The sequence below is a fragment of the Aphelocoma coerulescens genome, chromosome 1 (genome assembly GCF_041296385.1).
Source record: "Aphelocoma coerulescens isolate FSJ_1873_10779 chromosome 1, UR_Acoe_1.0, whole genome shotgun sequence".
Classification (NCBI taxonomy): Eukaryota; Metazoa; Chordata; class Aves; order Passeriformes; family Corvidae; genus Aphelocoma; species Aphelocoma coerulescens.
The window spans coordinates 4,469,357-4,496,237 of NC_091013.1; the positions used below are offsets into that span (position 1 = coordinate 4,469,357).

General features: G+C 43.5%; 1 protein-coding gene across 1 annotated transcript; it reads right to left on the reverse strand.

Annotated features, from left to right (window-relative positions):
* Positions 1-75: 75 nt before the first annotated feature.
* Positions 76-21,181, reverse strand: TMPRSS2 (transmembrane serine protease 2). The gene is made up of 15 exons (XM_069016325.1): positions 20,195-21,181; positions 14,149-14,305; positions 12,894-12,964; positions 11,874-12,069; positions 11,497-11,580; positions 10,169-10,288; positions 8,717-8,846; positions 8,215-8,325; positions 7,332-7,375; positions 6,513-6,687; positions 4,833-5,008; positions 3,773-3,868; positions 3,021-3,163; positions 2,096-2,248; positions 76-1,908 (listed from the first exon to the last, which is right to left on the reverse strand). The coding sequence occupies exons 3-15, from the start codon at positions 12,906-12,908 to the stop codon at positions 1,897-1,899; spliced, it is 1,455 nt and encodes a 484-aa protein (XP_068872426.1). The 5' UTR covers positions 12,909-12,964; positions 14,149-14,305; positions 20,195-21,181; the 3' UTR covers positions 76-1,896.
* Between the last annotated feature and the right edge of the window lie 5,700 nt (positions 21,182-26,881).

Consider the following 26,881-nt stretch of genomic DNA (forward strand, 5'->3'; position numbering starts at 1 on the left):
TCAATCAGATTCTCAAAGCACTTCATACACTGAATCCAGCAATTGCTTCCAAAAAAAACTCCAAGTAAACAGATATAAAACACAACTAGGGAAAATTATTTGTTAAAAAAAAAAAAAACAAACCACAATTTATTTGGTGCCGTGTTTACATTAAGATAATTGCATTTCAGTACCAAAAGAGAAAACAAAACTAGTGGAGTCATTTCATTCAATAAAGATTTATCCTTCTTAACAAAGTGACTTGATATGGCTTTTTGATCCTCTACCATGATTACAAATTATTTTCAAAATCCTAGTTCAGGTGGCACTTGGATATGAATTACATTTTGCTACAAACATCCAGGCAGATACATAAAGCAGAGCTCTAAGGAATCAGAAGCCAAATTTAGCAAATGAGGTAGTTCATCTTGTCCTGGAGAAATGCAGCTCTGTGTTTCCTTGTATAAAACATCCAGTCTGTGTCTGTGTGTCTGTGTGTCTGTGTGTCTGTGTGTCTGTGTGTCTGTGTGTCTGTGTGTCTGTGTGCAGTACAGCCTGGCTGGAAATGTTTGCCCTTCTCCTTTCACAGCAGGGAGAGGTCAAGAGTCACCCTCGATGTGCTCAGCCAGGGAGCTCAGCCCTGACACTGCACTCACTGCTTCCTGCTGCAGCTCCAGGGCATCCCTGTCCCGGGCATCCCTGTCCAAATCCCACATCCACAGTGGCAGCAGGCCTTGCCCATTTTGGGTTCAGAGCAGCTTAAGGCAGAACAGCACTTTTTTTGTGAGGACTGAGGCAGCCAGACTGCAACAATCTGACTTTGATGACGGCTGTGTTGAGATCCTGAGGATTTTTAACTACCTGAATATACAGTATTTTCTTTTTTTCTGTACCTGTACTGTAGTGCATGAGAAATTCCCTTCATATATACCCCTCACCCTCTACTCTCCTGAGACCCCACCTGGAATACTGCATCCAGCTCAGGGATCTCCAACATGGACCTGTTGGAGCGAGTCCAGAGGAGGCCACAAAGGTGTTCCAAGGGCTGGAGCACCTCTGCTGTGGAGGCAGGCTGATAGAGCTGGGGTTGTTCAGCCTGGAGAAGGTTCTGGGGAGACCTTAGCGCCCTTTCCAGTCCCTAACGAGCCTACAAGAGAGCTGGAGAGGGACTTTGGACAAGGATGTGTAGTGAGAGGACAAGGGGTAGTGACATCAGACTGAAAGAGGGCACATTTTAATTAGATTTTAGGAAGAAATTCTTCCCTGTGAGGGTGGTGAGGCACTGGAACAGGTTGCCCAGGGAAGCTGAGGATGCTCCAGCCCTGGAAGTGTTTAATGCCACATTGGATAGGGATCTGAGCAACCTGGGATAGTGGAAGGTGTCCCTGCCCATGGCAGCAAGGTTGGAACTGGATGATCCTTAAGATCCCTTCCAACCCAAACCATTCTATGATTCTACACTAAAAAAACATTCATTTCTTTTTAAATTGCCAACCAGCAGCTCGGAAATTCAACATTCACATTACTTAACATTTAATTTAAAAACTACTAAACCAACTGTCTCGGCATCCCTGCTAACGAAATCTGAAATTAAATTGTGATTTAAATTGTCATTAGAAGCCTGATTATCAAGCGAAAGTTACTCAACAAGGGAGAGGCATTTCTGCAAGCATTTGACAGAATGACTCTGCCAGGCACCACAAGGAGAAGAAAGGTGCTCATTGTAATAATCCTTCACTGATTAAGATCAGTCACTGTAGCCAGCACAGAACCAAGTGTGCAATCCTTCATGTTACTTTTAAAAAGAAAAATCAAAGAGGAAAAATGAAATCAACTGCAAAGTGAATAAATATCCCAGGCCCCCATGGCTTCATATAGTCTTGTCCTCAGGAACATCGATTAGCAAAGAGAGTGTTGTCATCTGTTTGCCTGTTTAAAAGACAAAACAAAACAGAAAACAACGGTTCAAGTTCTGTCTTAACAATTGCTCAGATGCTTCCCAACAGAACAGCTTAGTTATCATGCAAATCACATGTATTTATTAACTTATTTTAAGCAAAACCACATATCAGGGTGTGAGGCCTTTACATTTATGACAAAACTCAGACTATTTTACCTGCATGTTTTTATAAATCCAGTCTGTAAACACAGTCATATTTCCATACACCCCAGGTTTGTTGGGAGTGGCACAGCCAGTGCCCCAGCTGGTGTCTCCAACCAGCCACCACACGGAGTGGTGGTAAGTCACCAGAGGACCTCCACTGTCACCCTGCACGGGACACAAACACCTTGTTAGTGACACAGCCACCAGGAAAGACACGACCCATTCCACTCCAGGAACACAGGTCTGGTTTCAAAAAAAATCTACCCACCGTTTAGGGAGTCACTAAAAAAAATGTGGTGGCTATTTCGGTATTAAATGATGTCTGCTTCCAATAGGGATGAAAATAATTTGCCCAGAGCCCCCGAAGTAAGATTGGCATTATTGGCTTTCTTGTTCACAAGCACAACACTGTGATTAATAATATAATAATGATAATAACGCTGTGATTATGAGGAGCATTTGCTCACTTTCAAGTACCAGGTAACAAACCATCCTTGAAGCATTAAAAAGGAGCCTCATCCTCTTTGGGAATTCAGTGAGAACTCAGCGCTGGCAGCCATTCAGATGATGAAACAAAAGCTCTCCTCTTTAAAAGGATACACCACCAAAGGAACCAGAAGCCCAACCAGATGTTATGCAAATGTTTCATTTTGGGGGGGGCATGAGATTTATTTGTAATAGAGAAGTAGAGAAGTAAGAGAAGTAAGAGAAGTAAGAGAAGTAAGAGAAGTAAGAGAAGTAAGAGAAGTAGAGAAGTAAGTAGAGAAGTAGAGAAGTAGAGAAGTAAGTAGAGAAGTAGAGAAGTAAGTAGAGAAGTAGAGAAGTAAGTAGAGAAGTAGAGAAGTAGAGAAGTAGAGAAGTAGATCATTTTAAAAGCCTACTAGCAAGGCCTCAAAAGTAATCAGATCATTATTAGCTATTATTTAGGAATAATTACCTGACAGGAATCAATTCCCCCTGCTAGGTCTCCAGCACAGATCATTGTAGGCAGAATCATGCCATTGTAGATATAAACAGCATTGCACCTCGAACGTTCTATCAAGGGCACCGCAACGTAATTCAAGTTATTGGATGTTTTACCTGGAATTGAAATATGCACAAACAGACAAAATTAGAATAAGCATCACATTACCTTGCTGTTACAAAAAATCCCAGCAGCCAAGAAGAAAAAACCTCCTAGAAGCAGCAGGATGGAAGTTTAAGATGCAAGAAGTCTACAAGAGGTCAAGAGGACCTCCCCCAGTACCTTTCTCATACCAGAAAAAACCCTTTCCTTCCTTTCCTTTTCCCATTCTTGCAAATTTACTTGCATTGTGCTGTTTCAGCCTGAGGTGGTGGAAAGGAGCAGCTCCTGCCCTTTCCCACATCCACAGGACACTCTTGGCACACAGCAACCCTTGCTGCAGAAGAGGTGGCCCTGCCAGCAGGGGCACAGAATTATTTCCTGGGTGGGCATTTCTTGCCCCCAGTACTGATTTGAGGATCCTTTCCAGTCTGCTGAGTGCAACACATCACAACTTGCTTTGAGACAGAATGCCCTGGGTAAATACTGGATGCTGTAAAACAGGTGAAAAAATAGTGTATCAACAGATCTAATTCAAGCTGCCCCATCAGCCCATGCAACAGTTATTTGTAGGCTGAAGAGGACTAGTTTATGTTAAAGATCAAAAAATTCCAGAAGCACTCTACCTCCTTGGTACTCTGCTCCCCACCCTGATATCCAGCACTGCTGGTTAGGCTGGAACATCATTCCTGGGTTAGGCAGACAAACTGGCCTCACAGTTTCTGAAAAACAAACAGAATAGCAGATGTTCAGACAGAATTCAGAATAAATTTGAACAGCCACTGCGTACACACCATGCATTTCCTCTGTACTTTACATTCCTTGCAGGCAGACAGTGCAGGCAGCAGCAGAAAGTTTACCAGCTGCCCTTTCCCTGAGGGATACCTGATCTTCCCCTCAAATCCACCTATCTTCACCTCAAAGTGAGGAACAAGCAGTTAAAGGTTCTAGCTTAATTCATCAGGCTAAATAGAACAATTAACACCAGCTCTTCTGAGCAATAGAAGACGAAGGAAAAATTCTGAAAACTACAGCTCTGCAATTCTCTTTGAAAAACTCTGCTGAAAATAATCACAAGACAAGCAGGATTCAGTACTGATATATACAAGAAGTGTGAAGCACAAAAACCTGGAAAACAGAGAACCTCCTTGCTCTCAGCAGCAGAAAATCCCTTTCAGATTACTCCTGGTAGCTTTAAGCTGATGCACTGAAACACAAAGGGCCTGTACACAAAAAGCACTTTGAGTATAAGTAATGGCTTGTGCTCTATTTTGTACCCATTGCTTACAAACAACTTACATCTGCTTTTGTGGAAGGAACTTCTTGTAATGTTTAGTTTTCTGAGGGTTTTTTTGACCATCATTTGACCTGACTTGATTTGGGATTTAATCAGCTGCTCCAGCACTGCACCTGTAGTTGTCTGCACATATAGCAGTGGCTACACTGAAGAACCATACAGCATTCTGGGGTAAAAGTACATTATTGAGATGAGCCTAAACCCCCTATCCATGTAATAGATTTAAATAAATCCTGCTTAGGAAATCAGAGGCTGTGCCCTTCCGTCTCTAGGGTCATTTTGTGCTCTTCCTATAAGTACCTACAAGGATTTCTTGCTGAAATTCAGAAGTTTTAAAAGATGTGCTCATTGCCACTGGATTCTTCCCTTAAGAAGAGCAGAATACCTACCAGTAAAACTCAGTGGTGTCTCCAGCTTCATAAGGGCAACATCATTGTCTTTAGAGTCTGTGTCATAGTCCGGGTGGGAAATGATCTGTTGCACTCTGTATCCACTTCTAAAGAGCATCTCATCCTGATTCAGAATCCCAGCATAAACTCTCCAGCTGTGTGGGTCAGAAAATCGCCTACAGAACAAAGAAAAGGTCTGAAGGTTTTCCTCTATGGTGACAAGACATGGATTAGGACCTTCAAAAAATTGTTTTCAGGAGTTGTAGTCAAATGTTTGTGTGACCAAAAATGCACATGCATAGAATAAGACACAAATTGCCAGACATGTAACTTGAGGAAAGCTTGGCTCTAACTTCAAAAATATATTAAAAAAAAATCTTTGCAATGGGTTAAGTATCACTGTCCATCCCCTTAATCACTCAGCACAACAAATTAAGTCTGAGACTGCAACACTGAAGTCTTTTGATTTCTGTGGCTGAGGGATCAGGCAGGTATTTCTGAGGTCTCACATGTCAGCGGTATCAGCAGAAGCCAGAATTAGTAAAAACATGATCTAGTAGAAGAATTTCACTATCTTGAAAATGCCGGGGTCTTTTTGGCTGGTTTTGGGTTTTGGTGAGAGTTTTTTTAATGTTAAGCATGCTTGCTAGGTGCAATTTAAGCAGCCTCTTGTGCTCCAGCACAATTTACAAAAGCTTAATAGAAAACTTGCCACAAGTGCTACAACTCCCTCCGTCAGAAGTGCCAAGGCAGTAGTGGCTGCAAATTATCCCACCTCCAAAAAAAACCCCAAATCAGACTGAAAACCAGCTTTGTGCCAGCTGCAGCTTGGTTGCCATTCCCAAAGCTTTTGCACACTACAGAGCTCAAATCCAGACAACAACAGAGGGATAAGATCTCCAGGTAGAAATCAACACTTGCATTTCTTTCTCAAGGTTAAGGGCAAATATTCTTCCTTGCCTTAGCCTGTGATCCAGCCAACCAACCTTTAAAAATGTTTTTGCTTTGTGGGCTTTCCCTCCAACAGATGCAAATTTTAAGCACCTTTTAAACAAATTCTGCCCTTTACACAAGGCACCACAGCACTCTCAACTCTCCTTCACAGGTTAAAAATGTACAAAGCACCAGCTATTTTTCTTGATGGCTACACAAAGTGCTCCTTGGACAGATAGAAATCTATATTTAGTACTGAATTGGACTTTGCTGCCCTGTGGCAAGAAGATATGGAGAAATAAATGGCACAGGCATCTTTAAATTGATCATATCTACAGGAGTGTGATATTTGAGAATTTGGGAGAGGGAGTTTCCTTTGGCTTTTCTCACAGCGCAATTCAACATCTTCATGAAATTGTACTGGCTGGCATTAAATTTGTTGCCTTGAGTTTACATCTTAAACTGTGTAGATATTTGTGCTCAACACCCCCAATTTCATTTTGCAAATAAGACAAAAAATAAAATAGTTCCTGTAGAAAGCAGACAGATGAGCTGCAGCCAGCCTCCTATTAATCTTCCCTTAATACTTCAAACCCACACTGCTACAGAGACAAAATATTGTGCCCAGCACCTGCATGCCAGGCAGGGGGGAGGAATTCAATTTTAAAGGAGAAAGTTGGGAGAATTGAATAAATTTATGCATTTCAGCTCGAAGAAAGGCAGATAACCATGGAGAGCAGAACTCACCCTTCCACACAGTGTGCTGCTGTCACAATCCAGTGGCGGGTGATGATGGAGCCCCCGCAGACGTGGGTGCCCTGCACGTGCAGGCTGACCTGCCACGGCCACTGCCCCAGCACGGCCCCACTGCCACCCACGATCCTGTTCATGATGCTCACACTCTTACTGGACAGGCCACACTCTGAAAGGTCAGTGACACACAGGGGTTGATTAAAGAGTGAGCTGGGAGATGGATTCTGCACCTCAGGCTTCCCTGGCAGAGGGGAGCACGTGTCTGACCTGTTGGGCAACCACAGCTCCAACCCCTACCCTGACACCAAATCCCGGGTCTGCCATTGCCCAGGCCCCATTAAATTGCAAACACCATCTGGCAGCTGCTGCCCTTGGTTCACCATGAACTCTTTACACCTTTCAGGAATCTCTGGCAATTCAGACACCTCTGTGCTGTGCAACAAAGCAGCCAATGGCCAGGAGACTCTTCAGGACAGCCATTACCATCAGGAGGGCACTGCCCACCCAGTTACTGAATCTTGGGGAGCCACGGCCATCCCAACACAGCTGCTGGGTGAGGGATATGGAGCTTCACCACAAGTCATTTAAAGGAACCAGTGGAGCAAAGACAAAACCAACTGGGGATCCAACGTCCTCCTTGTCTCCTCTCCCACCCTGCCCCTTAAACTGCACTATTTGAAACTTGGGAACCAGAGTTAAACCATTTGCCCATGCAAAGGCAGCAATTAATGCCACATTTAGTCCAAAAGGACTCCCCAGACAGAGCATTTCAAGGCGTGAACAAGCAGAAGTTTGAAGAAGCCAGTGAGTTACCTATGCAGCGCAGAGAAACCACAGTTCCTGAGGAACAGGAATCACTGCAGGAGAAATAAAAAAAACAAACAGGATCTTAGGCACTCAGTGAAGGAACTGATGAGCAAAGTCCACCCTCCAGCTGCTTCCTACCCTTTCCAGCTACGTGCCCTGCCTTCAGCCTCATCTTCCTGCGGAGGGTTCCCTCCTTTCTTCACTCTCCAGCTACCCTACCAGCAACCATCTGGCCTCCACCACGCCTTGCATTCACCAAAACTGTCCTCTGGGAAGCTGAAGACACCAGTACAAAAGGTTTGTAAGCCTACTGAGAAGCAAGATGAAGAACAGCATGAGAGAAAGTTGAGCTGATTTAGGAAGTCGTTGTAGAAGAACCTAAACAAGGGAGCTGCAGGAAGTTTGCAGGCCCAGCAGTCTACAGGTTTTGAAACTGGACACTTCAGAGTTGTTTAATGAGAATAAAAATGATACTCTCCCCAGTGAAAGATCAGTTTTTGCATGCTGTGTGTACATGTGACTGAAAAAAAGGCTGTGCCAGCTGCTGTGAATGTGTTGCAGCTCGTAGCTGTTGTCACCATACACAAACTCCTGCTGATGGTCAGAGAGCCTTAGAAAAATACCTTGGACATGGCAACCTTCCAGACAGCACAGAGGATGGGACATTTTTCCTTTTAGAAGAGGAGAGGGAGGATGGAAAATTGACAGCTGTGTTTTTAAAAAGAAGGAAGAAGAGTTGCTGCAATCAGATTAAAACCAAAGTCTCTTTCCTTTCAACAATCCCCACTGAAAGACATGCTTGCATTGTGCTGCAGGCAGAAGCTACAGCTCTTACAGCATCTGAAGAGACCCTGATGGAAGGAGAGAGGCTTGTATTAAACAAAGATACCTGCTGTACAGCTTTTTGTACAAGTCTATATTCCCAGCACTCGTGTTCAGCTTCATGTAGCTCTTAGAGCTGGCTTCAGGTGGTACCCCATGACTGTAGAAATACGTATCTCTGCAAAACAGAAAGTCCACTCTGAAACCCAACAGTGGTTTCAGTTTTCAAACAAGTGATAACAATAAGCTGTGCCAAACTAGAGCTTCTGACATGACAACATTAGAAATATTTATTTTTGTTTTTAAGCAAACGCAGAACCCTGGTGGTGCAGCTCAGCCAGAGTCTCAGATTCTTTAAACATTTGTCAAGTTCCACTTCCCACCAGTCACTAGGTTAAAATAATATTTTTAGCTGATGAGTATGCACCTCGTGTAACAGGGCAAGATGAAGAGATGCCTTTGCCAGCACATTTTCACAGCATGGCAAAGTCTCAGACACATTAAAATTGGCAAGAAGGGAATTTTAACCTTTCTCTGTCTGAGCAAAGGCTGACAGAAGTTGGACTTACACACTGTAGCCCATGTCTTTGCATGCAATCTTCCCATAGTTGTCATTCCAGTCATCTTGGCAAACAGGATGCCAGGATTTGCTGACAGGTGAATAAACTTCCAGGATAAAATTTGGTCCAAAAAGTCTAACTGCCAGAAAAGGAAGAAAGGGAAAAAGAAAAAAAAAGGAAATCAAGAACACCACACACTATTGCTGCTTTCTCTACTTGGAAGTAGTTACCCATAATATCCACCTCATGCATGAACTGATGTTAACTTGATGCTGCCTTCTACTCAAATTCTGCATGAATATCCAGTAGACAGAAATATGGCAATGACTTACTTCTTTTCATGTAAGGCAACTTAAAAGAACTACCAGCTTTAAAATGCAAGTGTACAAGATAGGGTTCATCATTTCATTTCAGCTTTTATGCTCAAAATTCTATTTTATATTCTACCACTGAGAAAGGTTGCAATAGTCAAAATTTTCTTATCTTTTCTCTGTGCTACCATATATTTCTTAATATGTCACATACTGTGTATAAATAAAATATGATCTATTGAAAAATACTTTTTATTATCTCTTAATAAATTTCCTTAAAGAAGCACTTGTAGAGCAAGTATGTAACCAGGATCAATTAGTTCTGATGTTCCACGTCCCATTATGTATTTACTTGCACAAGAATTTAATAAAAAATAGTTCAAGCAAAAGAATGGATTGAAACAAGCTTTTTCAAGAACCCATTATTCAACCAAATGGAGTGGAACAGCTCCAGAGCACAGGCCAGCAAATGCTGACCCTGCAGGAGAATGTACTGAATCAAAGTTTACAGAGAGGGAATAAGAGCACAGCTGGAGTTTTCCAGCATGGCACTGGCACAACACAAGATGCCAAACCTCTGCAATGGACAAGTCAATGATGTTTCCACCTTCTACCTTCAGCTCTGCACTAAAGCCTCCCTTGGCATATTCTCAGTACAAAGCAATGTTCAGGCCAGGCTTTCTTACACAGATGAATTATGAAGTAGTTGAAGAACTAAGGGCAGAACGAGGAATACAAAATACATGGAAAAAGACAAGCCTGACTGAAGACCACCAGGTTTATGTTAGCACCTGAAGCTTACTGAGAAGTCAACAGTGCCTGTTCCTTCCAGAGACAATGCTAGATTCAGTTCTGCACAAACCCCACTCAAACTAAAAGGTAATATTTAAAAAACTGACTCAAAGTCAAGGCAGCTCAAACCCCTGAGCCAGGCATTTTATTTCAACTTTTCTAACAGGCTGGAAACAAACTGAATATCTCTATACACCCTTCAAAGTACTCTCACATCCTAAACCATTTCAAAGATATACTTGAGGCTAAACCAGCCTTGTTTTAACAGCCTTTGGCAAGCTGTGGAAAGGCAATTTGCTCCCAAGCTCTTGCAGTTGATGCAGGTTTTGTCCCCCAGCCCTGGGCTGCTGTCACTCACCACAGCGGGTCTCGTCCTCCCCGTTGGGGCAGTCGCTCACTCCGTCACACCACTGGGAGGGGGGCATGCACACCCCTGAAGATCCACACTCAATCAGGGAGCTGAGACAGTGGTTCTCTACTGCAGGGAGAGAGAAAACACAGCCACGAGGCTGCACATCAGCTCCAGGTGCCCAGCTCGCAAGAGGTTTCCCACTTTGATGGAGCAAAACTTGGGAAGCGGCTCTTAAACCCGGGGGTGGGAGGGAACCCAGCCTGCCACGACAGAGGATTTATTGCTCTGTCCTTTGCATCGCTTGTCAGATCAAGGCACTGATGCAGCTGGTTGGATTTTGGCCACTGGCCTCCCCTGAATCATCAGGCACCATTAAGTTGTCAGAAAGGTCAACTTTTCACTGGCAAAGCGTTAACGCTTAGAAAAGGAGGAAGGGAGTGAATGCCTCAATTATATACTTTTGCTATCATTTAAAACAAGATTACACTCACCCTGCTTAAATCAAAATGAGTCAGAAAAACACCTCCAAGAACACAAAGTGTCATCCTAATACTTCTAAATGAACTCCCTTAAAAGCACAGAATAGTTTGGAAGGAGTCTTTAAACATCATTTTAGTCCTGCCCCAATGCAATGAGCAGGGACACCTTCCACTAGAATTCTCTTCCTCTTTTCCTGAGCAGAACAGAAAGGAGAGGCTCCCTAAAACAGCAATTTGGGTTTTAGTTTCCTGCTGTTTCAGAAAAGCAGCTTTCATTGAAAGCAAAATTAAGACAGCACAAGGCAAACTTCACCTGAGCTGAACAGAATTGGTCCAGCCCTGCTTCAGAGCTCAGTCACCCCAGCTTGGGATGATTTCCAAGGCAAACATCCATGGTACAACTTACAGGGCTGAGACAGGCTGGGCTCACACAACATCTACCCATTTTCAAAGCAAAAGCCCCCCAGGAACAAATAAATGGATGTAAATGACTTCTGCTCCAACAGAGATCCCATTTTACTAAAACAAAATACTTCTTGACCATTTATACTCTCGCAGTTAAGGTACACACTCCTACTGCAATCCCCTCCCTTCACTTGAAATTAAGTGAAGCTCAAATTTGGAAAGTAACAGCAGTGTTAAAAAGAAAGAACATAAAGAAACCTCAACCCACAAACAAAAGTGATCCATTAAGAAGCAACATTAGTTTACGTCTTAGGAGAAAAGGAAGAGACTTTCCTGTCCTTAATTCAGCACAAAACATAAGAATGGATATTTCTGACTTTAAAAGCTTACAACATCTTTTCATTCAAAACCAAAAAGAAAAAAAAGAGAGAAGAAAAAAAAATAACTTACCAAAATACCAGATGAAGAAAGCAGCAATTGCACAACAAATGACTATTAATATAGATAATAAAATTATTATGGTTTTCTTTAGACCTGAAATGAAAGCAAGGGAGAAAAGAGAAATTAGGTTTACCAGTAAGGCAATTTCCACCTACCAGCACTATTTATTTGACATTAAAATCAGACATTTTCAGCTAGACTTTTCTCCATTCCACCATCATTCCTCCAAAACACCCCTGTTCCCATCCTAGCCAGCTGTTCCTTCTTCATCCACAGGAAAGTGGCTCCTTCAATGCACAAGTTGGAAGGGAAGGTCCCTTTCCTTTGTTATCTTACTTTGACAGATCTCACGTCCGAAATCAGAAGAAATGCCCCCCAAAACTTACTGGCTGCACATGTTCTCCTGGATGGGTGTGCTACTGGCCTGGTGGACTGGTGGGTGGCAACCCTTGGGACGTAGCTTGGCACTGAGGGAGCGTTTGTGGAGAAGAACTGTGGGTATGGATTAGCACCTGCTGCCTGCCTGGCGGCATAGATGGGCTCTGGCTGAAAGCCCTGATTCTCGTAGTATGGCGGTGGGCCCTGAGGGATGACGTGGGGAGGAAGGAAACAGGAGAAAGTGAAAAACAAGGCTGCAATTAGGACAAAATTTCAGAACCTTACTCTGTGAAATACACCCCGCACACAGAACACTTACTGGTGGCTCCAGCTTACACAGAGACTCACAGAACACGCCTAAAACCTCACGTTCTGAGTGATAAAAATAACGCAGAGTGAGGCTGGAAAACCTCTGGCAAGATCAGTTTCCTGATCCGTAGCAACCCAGCCTAAGAAGGATTCTTGAGCCCAGCCCTCCTAAGCTGTTTGTACACACGCTTGCCCTGGGACATCTGACAGGGTAGAAATAAACAGCAGGGACAGCTGTGGGCAGCACCATCACAGAAAGAAATGCTGACAAGTAACAGCCTTTGTCCAGCTCCAGGACAAATGCTTACTGCCCCATTTTGTGCTGTGACAGCACCAAGTACACCTAAGCTATTTCTGACACGTGCTGGCCTGCAACAGGTTGTGGAATATTTATCCTGGAAGAGCTTTAAGAACTAGTTAGAAGTCGTGCTAACCTATCCCACCAAAATAAGCTTAAATAAATCAAAAGCATATGCTCAAAAGCATAAATCTCCCCTAAAAGTATCTGAGCACTTGAAATGTTGGTTAATTCAAGCCTCTTACATCTTCCTCACAGCATCTTTTTCCCTTTTTCCCAAAAAGGAAACACAACAAGTATTCCATGTTTTAAGACTTGTTACTCAGGACATCACTCAATGGGCTGCTACATGTAAAGAACTAAAAACGCATTAAAAGAAAAAAAAAACCAGAGGAATACTGTGAATATTTTGTTTACTTACTACAGTTGAGGTCATTTTTCCTTTGTCAACAGTACAGAAACAATTCAAGTGTTGGGGAGTAAAGTGTGAACCTATACAAACAAACAAAAAAGAAAAGGAAACAATCACAACTGGAGGCTTTGTCCACCTTTCTTGTCAGTTTTTCCTTTGGAAAAAGGCCAAATTTGCAGAGGGGGGAAATAAAACAAATGAAAAAACCCTGAACCAAGCGGAAGTATTTGAAGAGAGGGTACAAATCAAGGTGCAGCATGAAATCAGATCTCAGCAGCCTCTCAATACAAGGATTATACAGTGGCAACCATTCATTAGCACGAGGGCAGCACAAACTGAGAAGGTCAAGTCAGTGCTCACTCTTGCTGACAGAACGAGAGTCAAAGAATATCCTGGCAGTGACCCACACGGTGTCAGTACCAAATTCAGGTCCTCCTGCCTCTCTCAACACCTGCTCATGTATCTTTATGCCACAGAAACCATAACATGAGCATAGCATCAGGAAATACAAATTCAACCAATTCATGATAACACCACAACTTGCAGCCCCCACAGGTCACATTCTTTCACTCTTACGTGCTCCAAACAGTTGTTTTCTTGGCTGTGTGTTGCAGCCACTGCACCAAAAACAGGGAGAGAAGCACGGCAGGGGAACCTTGCCACAACAATAGGGAAGTTTTGCAAACAGGGTAAAAGAGAGGAGCTGCATCCAATGTCTCAAGCATCCAGCAGTTTATTTTGAAGTTAAACATTAACGTTGAGCAAAACCACCGATTGCCACAGACACGAGAAATACAAAATGTTTGCTGGTGCAGATCCAAAATAAGCAGTTATACACCTCCACAAGCCATCATTCTAATAAATACTGCTAGCTACTGAATCCTCTCATGTTCTCTACAAGAAAAAAAAGCCTAGAAAGTGCCTCAGTCAAGCACTGAGAAATACCCTTCCCTACTTTGCAGAGCAAAAGCCAGCACATGGGCCCACTGCAGCTGCATTAAGACACAGCATAATTCAGCTCAAAGTGTAAGTTTATTTTTTAGACCATCTCTTAAGGCATCATCTCACCCAAAACTGAACTGCAAATGTCTCTGGAGGAGATTGCAACAGCTGCTTGGCACCTCGAGCATGCCAGTTCTCTGTGACACTTCAGGAAGGCCATGCTGGTATTTGCTTATCAGCACTAGCAAAAAGGTGTCAATAATGCACCACTGAACTTATTTGTGCGTCAAACAAGTGAGAAACAAGTCTTACTCCTACTTACTGAAAGTCCATCAGACTGGTGACTAAGGCTCCAGGACTTCTGCTTCACTTTATGTCCCATCCATCTTTGCCCAGCTCTTCACAGCAGTCGGGAAGTGCAGCTCTGCCCACACTCAGAGACAGATAAGTCACAGCAGGATAGTTCTGCTCCTTGTTTTCTGGAAAGGAGACAGGAAAAAAGGGTTAGGAAGTTTAGTGATACCAGACAGAAGTGGTGATTCTGAGGTAAGCCAACAGGTATTATGACCAAAAAAAAAAAAATCCCTAATTTATTTTATTACCATTTGAAAGGCTTTGCAAATTAGCAGGGAAGAGCATTCCTCACTCTTTTTGGGGAGTTTCTGGGAGTGGTTTTGGTTTGCTTTTTTTCAAATGAACTGAGGAAAAAATCTCTCTTTCTTAGCTGGTTTTCAACCATCACTCCCAATTTAGTTCTTGTTAATCTATTTCCCATCCAGCTTCTGATTAATAACAGTTTCCCTGTTATAAAATACAGGAACTCATAGGTACATAGACTTCCATGGTATTACATATACACATTTGCCAGTGTTTTAAAATGACATGAAACCAAAAGCACTGAACTCCCATTAGTTTTGAAAATGTTTAATGCAAAAATCAATCTGTAGCATCCAGTAATGATATAATCTGGTTTTCCTAAGCACGCATCACTCACACACTTCAAAACGTTTTACAAACACATCAAGGGAACTGCAACAACTTCTCAGATAAGGAAGTTGGGTCATAGAGAACCAAACTGACCTGTCAAACACTCCCCATCCCAACAACTAGAGAGCTAGAAGGGACTGGTCTGCCTTATCTCAGTCCCATACTTTGGCCTCTAGCTCACCTTATACACCAAATTTAAATAGACCATGTAAAAGTGTCATAAACCCACTCTGGTGCAGAAGAGTTCAGTGGGAATGTACAGCTGTCCTTCCCTCTCACTGCCATCACTCCTCCTGATGTCTGCTGAGTTATAATGGCACTTTACTGGGTGCATCTGAAGGAACAAACTTAAAGAGTCCTTTAAAGGGAGCTGAAGATCCCAGGCAAGGGAGCAGGGATGGAGCTCCCCACCAGAGCAGGCTTCAAGGTGTCACGGGGTACCAGAGGCTTGAGGGTTGGCTTGGTAACACCTTCCAGCTCTGGAAAAAGTGCACCCAGATAATGAAAGGGACCCCTCAGTCCTTTACAGTTGAGTCCCAGAATTTCAAAAACACCAGTATGGATGGAGCAGAGCCAGCATTTAGATCTCCAGCAACAGAGAAGGTCCAAAACTGAGTGGGTTTTTCTTGCATGACTTGAAGTACTGGAATAAAGCCACTGTTTCTTAATGACTGGGGAGAAGAAGAGTAAAAAGCCACCACTGACACAGTTCACTGATGAATAAAGCAAAATGTGTTGCCTCACAGCTGGCAGCTGCAACTTGCAGTATTTGAGCTCCTTCTCACATATGCCTTAGGAGTGTTAATATTAACCTTATGTCGTGGGTCATTAAGATTAAAGGAATACACCATTACTTCCAGTAAATTTGTCAAAAATGAAAACAAAAAAGGAAGAACAATACAAAAATTAAAAATATTAGATTAATTCAAAGCAAGTTCAATCCAATAGCTTTTGGGGGGTTTTGTCAGTTTTCCTATGGATTTCTGCAAATCAGGTCTTTAAATAAAAGTTGCAGCAGAGTTGGTCAGTACTTCATTTGACAACATCCTATTTAACCAAAAATGGACTTTCCAGACTCTCAGCCCTCCAAAGGCTTGTCCTCCTCCCTACCACAGTGACAGTCACTCTTCCCCCTGAACAGGAAAGACCAAGCACTGAGTTGTCCTGCTCAGCTGTACATGGCCCTCACCACCAGTCCTAAAATCCCTCACCTGGCAAATTTTGGGCAAAAGTGAGACTCTGCTTTTCCCTCATGACAGCAGAATCAGCTCGTGGCTCCTTCACACCTCCTGTGTCCTTTGCTGGCCAGGAACCAACATCCCAAAAAGGCAACAGAAAGGATGAAAGCCAAAGAAACCCTAAAGGTCTAACCAGGATTTTGTTAATGTCACCACACCTGCTGCCTTTTACCCTGGCTCTCCATGCAAGAAATAATAACAGGACTTCCTTAGCACACACCATGTTGTGATTGTTAATTGGTTTCCACAAGCTTTTATACAGAGATCCCTATAGGCTGTTTCCATGCCCAGGTCAATAGGATGGAATAACCACCTCCAGATACCCTAATTCAACACTGTGAATTCAACTGGCCAGAGAAGCCAGAGTTATATTGGCAACAGCTTGCTTCCTGCATTTACATATTGCTCCAATACATGTCTTGTGCTACTTCCTGAAACAGAAACAACATCAGCTGTTTGCTAAGCTCTGTAATAATTATCAACAATTGAAAAAAAAAAAACCCAGAACCAAAAAACCAAACTAGTTCTTCACAGTCAGACCAACATAAAAGCAGCCATGTGCAAACAGGAAAGATGTAAGAGGACAGAACGGTCAAAAACCAAATGAATGAAGTCAAATTCATCTTCTAAAAGGAGGAAGCATAAAAGCATCCAAACACTCTACATGAACCTGACTAACACACTGCATCACATCCAAAAAAATTCCCTGTATCAAGCATATGAGCAAACCAACAGAACTCATTAAGATAGCAAAGGAGTAATTTCAGTGCAAAGCTCAACCTTAGAGAAGGGCAAGCCAACAAATTATGGCGTTGATGATGCTAGAAAGGAAATATGATTTCATTTTTTTCATTCCCAACCGTTTTATGACCACCTCAAAGCAACATAAGCATGAACCCAATATAACCATGACATGATGGTGTGGAGGAAAGGTCAGTGGGGCAATAAAATTAAAAAAAAAAATAAAATAAAAAGAGGGAAAACAAGCAAAGAGGTGATTCCAGATTCATTTTCATGATCTTTTCACAGAGCAATTTCACAGGACAGTTCCTGCCTTGTCTCCTGGACAAGAGAAAAGAAACATGGTCAAGATTCCTGTTTAACAATCAGGACTAAAAATTATCATGAATTCCAAATGAAGCATAGAAAAGTTAAAAAAAAAAAAATCCAGTTATGAATGAATGAATGAAAAAGGAAAGGAGCTAAATAAGATTTTCATCTCATTTCATTAACAAGATTCCCTTGACACCTCTTCAGAAAGTGGCACTGAATATTTTTATTGTGATGATGATTAAAAAAAAGTGATTTTAATTTACTCCATTTATCCTCTGGAAGGGGTCAAAGGCAAATTGACTGAGTGTCTCAAAGTCATCAGAATAAGGGTCCTACAGTGTCCTGGCCTTCCAACAAACCTTCTCAACAGAGGTGAGCTCTACTCACAGTGCCTATGAAGTAACATCTTCCAGAGAACTACGTGAGACTATGCAAATATTTACATGAAAGGCTGCCACAAATAAAACCTCTGTCCTTCCCATAGCTCCTAAGAAATAGTTTTGAAGCTATTCTAGATTAGCTCCTTAAATACCATTATACTGTACAACTACTTATCAAGGGGTGTTAAAAACCAGTGCCTCTTGATAAGCACTATCAGCAACTGCTCAGTGAAGTCCACAACAGTATTCCAGGTAAAACAGAGGCCAGGAAACCAAGATTAATTCTACTTCCACATGAAAAAAAAAAAAAAAAAAAGGAGGCATTAAAAGCCTCTGAGTGTAGCAGTTGCATTTTAAAAAGTTATAGGATGCCATACTCATACTACAAATAATCATCTATTATTATTATCACCTGAAAAAAGACATTGACATCAAACTCAGCCTTATTACATCATGTGCTTTGTTAGGAAAAGTGGGGTGGGGAATGAGGCTGAAATGCTCTTTTCTCATTTCACTGAGTGGATGATGAGTGGCACAAGACCCTACAAAACCAGCCAGTTCTGAAACAGAAAGCACCAAGAGCCCAGAAGAACCAGAGGTTCTGGCATGGTAGCAGATGGATCCATTGGTCAGCAGCAACAGCAAACCACAGCACTCACCAGCACATCACCGGAGGATCTGCAGGATGCAGCAACAGCCAGCTTGGCCTTTGGATTCTTACTTCCCCTACACTACATCCCAGGTCCTGCCTCTGCCCTTCTTCCATGGCAGAAGCAAATGACTTTCTGGCAGAAGCATGTTTGCTTATCATCTTCATATTTGATTATTACCTTCTGGCAGTAAAACTCAAGTGTCTGTCTACGTCACTGGAAGTCGCTGGCAAGGAATTAAACCTCTCAAGAACACGTGTTTACCATATTTGAGCTGCAAATTAATATGCTCTGAATAAGGTAGCAATGGGTACCCACAATGCAGAAAAATAAAACCCAGCAGTGTTAACCAACCAGACTTATTTAAGATACCTGTCCAGGTCAGCTATTTTTAACCTGTGACCTACAGGTCCTGGGGAGCTGCAAACCACTTCTAAGAGGTCTATGGCAGATAAGAGTCAAAAGCAAATCTGCTGGCAGGAGGTTTGAATTCAGTCCATGGGGAGGCTCGTGTTGCCAGAAACAGGTTTCAGGATGCACACATCAAAGCTGTGGGGGAAGAGCAGCTGCAGAGCAAAGGCACCACTGAGCCACAACCATGGCACCCGAGCTACTCGGTGTGGACCAGCCCTGGGCTGGCACAAGAGGAAAAGCCCATATCTTCAGAACTGGCAACTCCAAGACAAATATTTTGACCAGCATCCCAGAATAATGTGTTGCTTTGTTTTTCCATCAACATCCAGGAACATAGTTCCAACTTATTTCCATTTTCAGGCTACGCTACCGCGATAGATTTGCTCCAGGTTGTCTGTCCTATGAAGTATCAATTTTAACAGTTTAAGAATGAAAGGAAGGACAAAAAGTCACATGAAGTCCTACTTTGACATCAGAATTTATCTTAGTCCACCTGTCTTTTGGTTGTACATTTACACCTGTAGATAAAAGCCACAACTTGCCATTTTCCCAGTTCATTGATCTATGCCACACACAATGCCCACCTTTTCCCCCACCTAATACTGCCCTACATGATGCAAGTAACCCAAGCTGCTTCCTCTGGCTCTTTCTAAAGCACTGGAGACATTAGTGTCCCCTAACTCAGGGCAAACAGGGCCACTTAGGTCAAAGGCTCAGTGTGACAATGGTCCCTTAAGCTCACAGACACCCACCCACCCAGGAAGCTGAGGCTGAGATGCGAGGTCAGTGAACATAAAGCCACCTGCGGGGGCTCTGGACTGGATTGATTTCAGCGTGCAAGGCTTTGGCACAGATGTTTCAATGGTATGGCTCTTCCAAAAGTTACTCTTCCAAAATCACTTGACGAGCTGTGCCAACTTTCACCAAAACTTAGCGCTTTTGCTAAAAACCAAAGCGTTAATACACGCTGAAGAGGCCCCAGCCCTAAACGCTGTTCTGGTTTACTCTCTCTGCTCGCTCGGTGACCTTGAGGAAGTTGCCCAATATTTTACCCTTCATGACCAGGGCAAGAGACGGACAAGCTCCACCTGGAGCGGTGCGGGGTGGGCCGGCGCTGGCTGAGCCCTCCGCACTTTCCCCACTGCGCCTCCTCGGACCGCGGTATCGCTGAATCCGCAGCGCCCATCCACCTCCTCCGTGCGCCTTTGGCTCCCGGCTACCTCGGCTTCCCCATCCACCTCTTCTGTGTGCGTTTGGCTCCCGGCTTTCCCTTACACCCCGGCCCGCGGGGAAGCACAACTTTATCGCGCTGCATCTACCCCTGGAGAAACCGGCTGCGGAGAGGGGGCACCGGGGAAAGCGGGGGGGAACGCCGCGGAGAGGGGCGAGCGACGGCCCCTCTTGGTTTTCAGTCATCCGGCGCCTCCTGCTCCGCGGGACGGGGATCCCAGACGCCGCCGCGGTCCCTCCTCATCCCCCCGCCGAGCACAGCCGAAGTTCCTTAGTTAAAAGCCAAAACCAGCAGGCGCAACTCGCAGCGGCCGGGATGGCGATCCCCCTGCCCTCCCTTCCCGGCGCTCGGGAGCCGCCCGGCCCCAGGTGGTTCCCGAGGCGAGGGGGCCGCGGGCGGGGAGAGCAGCGCTTACCTGGGGCTGCCGGAGCGGCACGGCACGGCACGGCACGGGATGGGTTGGAAGGCGGCGTAGGGAGCCGGGAGCGGCGGCGCGGCCGGGGAGGAGTCTCGGTGCGGGGCAGGTGCCCGCAGGTGGATGCGCCGCCCGGCCCCCTCCTTCCTCCCGCGGCGGGCGGGACCCGCCTCGCTCGCCCCGAGCCACCGGAGCCCACCGGCCCCGGAGGGACACGGGCAGCTCTTCCCTTCTCTTCTCCTCTCCCCAGCCCTCCTCCTCCTCCCGCGGGGGTTTGCGGAGCCAAGGAGCCGGAGGGAAGCGAGGGGAGCCCGGCAAGGGGCCGAGGGGGAGGCGGCCTCCCTGTGTAAGACCCCCGGGTTTGGCTTTTGCGTCTGCAGCCCAGCGTGCTGTGGCTGTGCCCTGTGTTTTGAACTCGCCCATCCGTTGGCCTCCGTTTCAGGATGTTGCAGGCAAATACGGAGTCACAACACTTCCCTGAACAGGGCAGGTCGGCACCTGATAAAGATTGCTCATAAAATACCGGCCGGGGCAAATGAGTCCTGTTTTCTTTGGACTTTTATAGAGTCATTTAATAACGGGGCATTCTGGAAAATTACTGCCATCTCAATGGTCGCGTTACTTACAATGTTCTGGTGACTTGTGGCGCCTCCTGTAAGGCAGAACTACAGAGAGAGAGGGTTTTTCTCTGCCAAAGCTGAGCTCCACAGCAAAACAAATAAATTCTACTCATATCCCAAAACTTCAGAGTAGTACTGTAAAAGCCGTTAAATGAAGAAATTCCACTCACTGCTAATAACAGCTTCGATTTAGCTGCAATATTCCTGCATGCTACGCTTACCATCTCTGTATGGAGACGGCAGATAAGGCAAAGTACACAAGTTCGGCATGCGAGTGTCTGGAGTTTGTTTATATTTCCAAATGCATATCAAGGAATTGTATCAGGCGCACCAAGATCATACCTCCAGTATTTTTCCGGGTCTGTGTGTTTATTCAGAGAGAACTATGAATCTTCAGACTCGTTAGTGTGAAAACATAAGGAGTATTGTCTAAAACAATAGCTTAGGTTTTTCAGGTGCAGCATTTTGGGGGCTGCTCCTGCTCCTGCGCTCCCAAAAGGAATCAGTGAGATTCAGTAATTTTCCAGCATGGATTCAGTTGCACGAATTGGATCTCAAGTTTCATCTGAAGCAAAAGGTAAAATCATCCCAAGACACAACCGAAACGCTGCACTGTGCCCTTCTGTGGTTCTCTACGATGCCCACCTGTGTGGCATGTCCTTGCCTTTAATCCACAGCAGTAGATGGCCTTCAGAGCTTAGAGATGTTTTAGGTTTGATGCAGGGTGCCTGGTCATAAGACTTCCCTGTTGAGTTTCCTTATGAAAATGGAGGGAAATGGCCCTGCAAATTGTTACTTGGCATCATGGCCACGAGAAGAAAATCCCTCAAGATCTGTTCTGTTCTCCAAGAGAAGCTGAACATTTCTCTTATACAGAAATTCACTTATTTTTTTTTCTTTAAAAGTCATTTGGCAGTTATGTGCTCCTGTACTGATGATGTCTCGTTCCTCTCTCAAGACACAACCCAATAACTTATAATTCAAAACTCTGTTTCTTTTGAGTTTAGAATATCCTGGAGCTCAGCTTGGATTGCTCCAAATGATCCAAATATCTTGCACGGTGGCTACGGATAAGGAGAGAGGTATACAAAATGTAGGCTGGCTCCTGTCAGTCTGTAGGTAGCCACTCGTAAGGCAGGACATCAATTCAGGTGTCACAAGCAGAACTGGGCAGAAGGACACGGCAGCAGGTAACAAATACGCTGTGCTCCGCTGCCAGGGGAGTTTAAAACCCTTTACGAGGACCCAGCGTTGCTTTGTCCGCTAGGAAACAACACCAGACCTGCTGGGGGGCAGATCCAGGGCAGCTCGGCTAAAATGAATGGAGCCCTGCTTAGTTACAGCCTTGAAGATCTGGGCGTAAGCCAGCAGCTCGTTGATTACCCCTGTTCACACCTTTTCTTCTCGGAGAGGGCTGAGCTGGTCAGTGAACAGCGCATTCCCACCCTCTTTCCCCCACTTATTCCCTCCCTCCTGGCTGGTACCTGGCTCACTAAAAGGCCTTGCAAAGCTCAAGCTTAGTAAAAGCCTTTTTTTTTTTTTTTTTTTTTTTTTTTCAGCCTGGGTTAATATTCCCCGGGGTTAACTCAGCTTGCTAACAAAGGTCAGGGGAACAGGAGCGCTGGAGCGGCCGCGGTGGGGAGGGGGTCACTGCCTCCTCTTGGCAGCAGAAGCTGCCTGGTCTGTTCAGCTTGTCCTCCCTGGTCGAGGGCTGAGCTCATGGCCCTGTTATCTCATCCGGAATAGCTCCGTGAGCGTGTAATTGTGTTTTAAACCTTGCAGAGATGGCTTTGGCGGAGCGGGACGCAGAGCATTCGTTTTATTAATGGATTATAAACAACTTCTAAAGGAGAGATCAGGGCAGGGTTTGGTTTTTCCGAGTGGCTGCATGTTTTGGGAGGAGCAGGCAGCGTCTACTGGAGAGGGATGTGCTCTTGCTGGGTAGATCAGAAGTTACTGCCCAGAATTCAGGGTGTGGAGAGCTTCAACATGACCCAGCAATTCCTCCAAACACCTTTATCGCACTTAAATATGAGTAAATTCAATGATCTTAATAATAAAAGTTATTAATAAGTTAAATGTTTAGCAAACCACTTCCTCCTCCGCATTTCTGCAGCAAAACGATGTTTGGATGTTTTCTTTTGGTTCTTTACAGGCATGCAAGCTAGCCTTTTCACAGAGCGGTGCTAAGCATCTGAATAAATAAACTGATGAATAAACTGCTCTTTTTAGGTGTCTGGCATCGCTTATCATTGTTCATCCTACCACGGGATACCTTTGGCTTCCTGTGGCACCTCCTCAGCCCTGTTCTATAAAGCAGCTCTGCCTACCCATTTAGTAGAATATTCGGAGTTGGAAGAGACCCACAAGAATCATCCAGTCCAACCTCACAGACCCCCCAACAATCCTAGCCTGGGCATCCCTGGCAGTGCTGCCCAAACGCTCCTGGAGCTCTGGCAGCCTCGGGGCCGTGCCCATTCCCTGGGGAGCCTGGGCAGTGCCCAGCAGCCTCTGGGGGAAGAACCTTTCCCTGCTCTCCAGCCTAAACCTCCAGACTCAGCTTCATTGTGTTTCACCGGTCACGAGAGTGAAGAGATTGGAACCTGCCCCTCCGTTTCCCAAGACCACAATGAGGTCATTTGTCATAACTCCCTTTGTTTCTGCGGGCACTCTGTCAACACAGTTCGTTCCTCACTCAGTTAATGCCCAGCTTGCCATATGCTCCCTTGTTTTGTGATTTTTGCCTGTGTTTCACGTGTTTAATCAAAACGCCGGGGCAGTGGGAGATAAAGTCTCCCTAAATCCAAACATCCGAGTACTTATTCCAAACACAGGGAGTCAGGGTGAGCTTGCCCTTGACACTTCGGGATTACAGCACAAAACTTCCTTTTACCATTCCAATAGAAGTACAATTAGAGCCATCTCCAGGGAATTTCGGTGCTAAAGCCCACAGCTGGGAAAAAACCCTCCAATATTCAAATGGTGTTATCCTCTATGCATTTTTTCTTCCCGTGAAAGATCTCTGTGGTTGATAGAAACTAGAGTTACCCACTCACCCATAAAACTACACCAAACCTGGGAACATAATTAGTCATTTAATAACTAAGCTTAAACTAAATGTATGTTGACTTTGGAAGTACATTTGCATCCGGCTGGTATTACCATGAATACACACTCATAAATTCACCTGCTGCAGGCATGTTTGAAAATCAGGATAAATGGGCAGACATCTTCAAAGATAATCTCTTTTTTTTATTCCAACAGTTGAATGAAGCAGAAGGTGGTCCTTTGTTAGGGCATTAACTAAATATATTCTGAAAAACCACAACTCCTTAAACCAATTACCCTGTTATCTGGGAAGCAGGAGAGGGTCTCATGGGCCTGCAGATTAGAAAGGTGTGTCCTTGTGAACATTCTCACTTCTTTCCCAGTCTTTCAGAAAATATTTTAAGAGTTTGAAGCCCCCCACAGATGGAAACCCATAAAATTGCCCAGACTCTTCTTAGTTCTCAATTTTTTTTTTTCCCCCTTTTTCCTCCCAATTCAGTTTTCTGGTATAGAGGCAAAGCCTCAGAGTTACGAAATTAAATTCTTTGCTGTCTCTCAGAGGGAAGACAGGAATAATAAGTGACCTTCACTTAAGATCAGGTGCATGTTGTTTCAATGGGTTTCTCCTCTGTTATTGTATAACAAGAGAGAACAAAAATTCAAATACTTGCCCTTTGTTGGATTTTTCTGGGTGTATCATGCAAATACAGCTGCATTTTCCCATATCAGAAGAGAATTTGACCTACAAATTTGACCTCCTATCCACATTAAAATAATCCTACTCTTGTGGCACAGATATTAAATGACAACTTCATTTATTGTATGATTTTTCTCCTGGTACTTGGGACTTTATTTTTCCTCACTGATCTGGTAGTTTAGCTTTGTCTTGCACTTGTAGCACAAAGCAGCCATAAATCCAAACTGCTCAGCCAATTGAGGCAGGTTTTTAGTTACTCATATGCCAGCCTGGTCTGAAGCAGCTACAACGCATCACTAAATTTGAGTTTCAATGCAGAATGATCTCACTGTTCTCATAAAAAGAAATGACAAAAATGCATTTTAACTTAACATTTTAAAATTTTTTTATTTGCAAAAGAAAAATTACTCAGTTCTCATGTGGCTGGCTTCAAACAATCAGTGAAAGAACTGTGTTTCAATATAAATTAGAATCAAATACATCTAGTCTTCCTGATGCATACAGAAAAATACTGATTGGTAAAATAAAAAGAAAAAAAAACACAATAAAACTTAAAATAAGATTTAATTTTTTCTGATTTAGAAACCAAAAATTAAGTTTTGGATGTAATCTTGGACAAAATTAACATTGATTTAATGGAGCCAGGTTTTCTCAACTGATCATTTAATTATAAGTTTTTAAAATGTTGACTGTTAACCATGCCATCTCATATTAAAAAAAAACCAAACAAGAGAACTTTTTTTCTATACCTCCAGGAAGATCAGTGTTTTTCATTTATTTGGTAATAATTATATGCTAGTAGATTAAAAAAAATGAACAAGATCTTCTGAAGAGCTGAATTTTCTGAATACCTGCATGAGATAACCAGAGATAAATCCCATCCGAAAAGAATTGCCTTTTGTTTGTCTGAATAATAAAGAGACAGGGGTTTTTTTTCACTTTCCATAGTAGTTCAGCTCCAGATTTGCTGTATAACTTCAGTGAATTTGTTTCCATCTGCCTGCATTTTTGCTCTGCAAAAGGGAATTAATGGTACACAGTATCAGGAGGAGAGCAGCTATATTCACATTTAACCCAACGTTTGTAAAAGTGCTTGGAGACTTGTTGATTGACCTGCTATAAAAGGGTAACAATAAAGTGTCCTCTTTATATTTACCTGCAGATAGACAAGCTTTTATGGCCTGTTCCTGCATCAAGTATAAAAGTACTTGATTTTTAGCAACAATTGGACACTGTTTTAATTCCGTGATAAACGGAGCAGATGAAGTCAGAAAACTGTAAATCACTGATTGGTCACCAGCAAAACACTGATCTAGTTCATTGGATCAGACAGGTTATAAAGGAGGAAAAATGCAGCTCAGTTTCATCTGTTTGGATTCTACAGCAAGCCAGAAGTTCACTTAGGAAAAAATATATTTAGTTGTCATTATGAGGAAGTGCTGCTTGCATATGCAGTTTTCAGGGAGCTGTGCTTTCCATGGAAGCAGCCAAATCTGTTGTCCATAACTTTTTGACAAGACAACTTTGTTTTCGACTAAGGCAGGGTTTTACACTTTGATTGCAGTATGTTCAATTATTTTACTTTACCTTTCTTTTTAATTTTAACATAAGTGGCTCAGTGAAACACTATTTGCACTATGAGTATCATTTCAAGTGGAGGAAGAACGATGATTTCTGAAATTATTTCTGAATCACAACTACCACTCTTCCATGTCTTGGTATAAAAATTATTAACCTGTAGTAGGATGTCACACACTCGTCACTCTTGCTGCATTTTCCTTGTTAATGGCTAAAATATGTCTTACTTCATCAGTCTTAATTTAGGTCTGACTCTCTCTTTATTCTGGTTCAGTGGCTGCCTTAATTCCTTAAGAAAGAATTTGTTTGCTTGCCTGCTGCCTATGTAAAGAAGCCTTGTGTTTGAAGGCACAAATAAAGCCAAAATCATTCTTCTCTTTAGAGAAGGTGGCACAAGAAAACAGATCCTTTCTGGTCAACAACAAGAGCTGTGGCATTACAGTTTTCCTCTAAGAGGTGAAAGATTGATGCTTTAGTTCAACCTTTACCTAACTGCCAACACTTTGTAATTAAGCAAGTAAATTTTCTAAAAGGAAATTTCTGGGCTTGGTTAATCAATTTGATTACCAATTTTTTTCTTTGGAGTTATATATCTCTTTTGTGATCAAAACCCAACCACACTGAGAGTTATCAAAACATCATAGGAAGCTAAAAGAAGTTAGCTGGAAGTGTTTGTTTTCTCTGGGATTGGTTGGACATAGGTCATCAGACTCCTGTATGAGCACCTGATGAGTAATTTTCAGA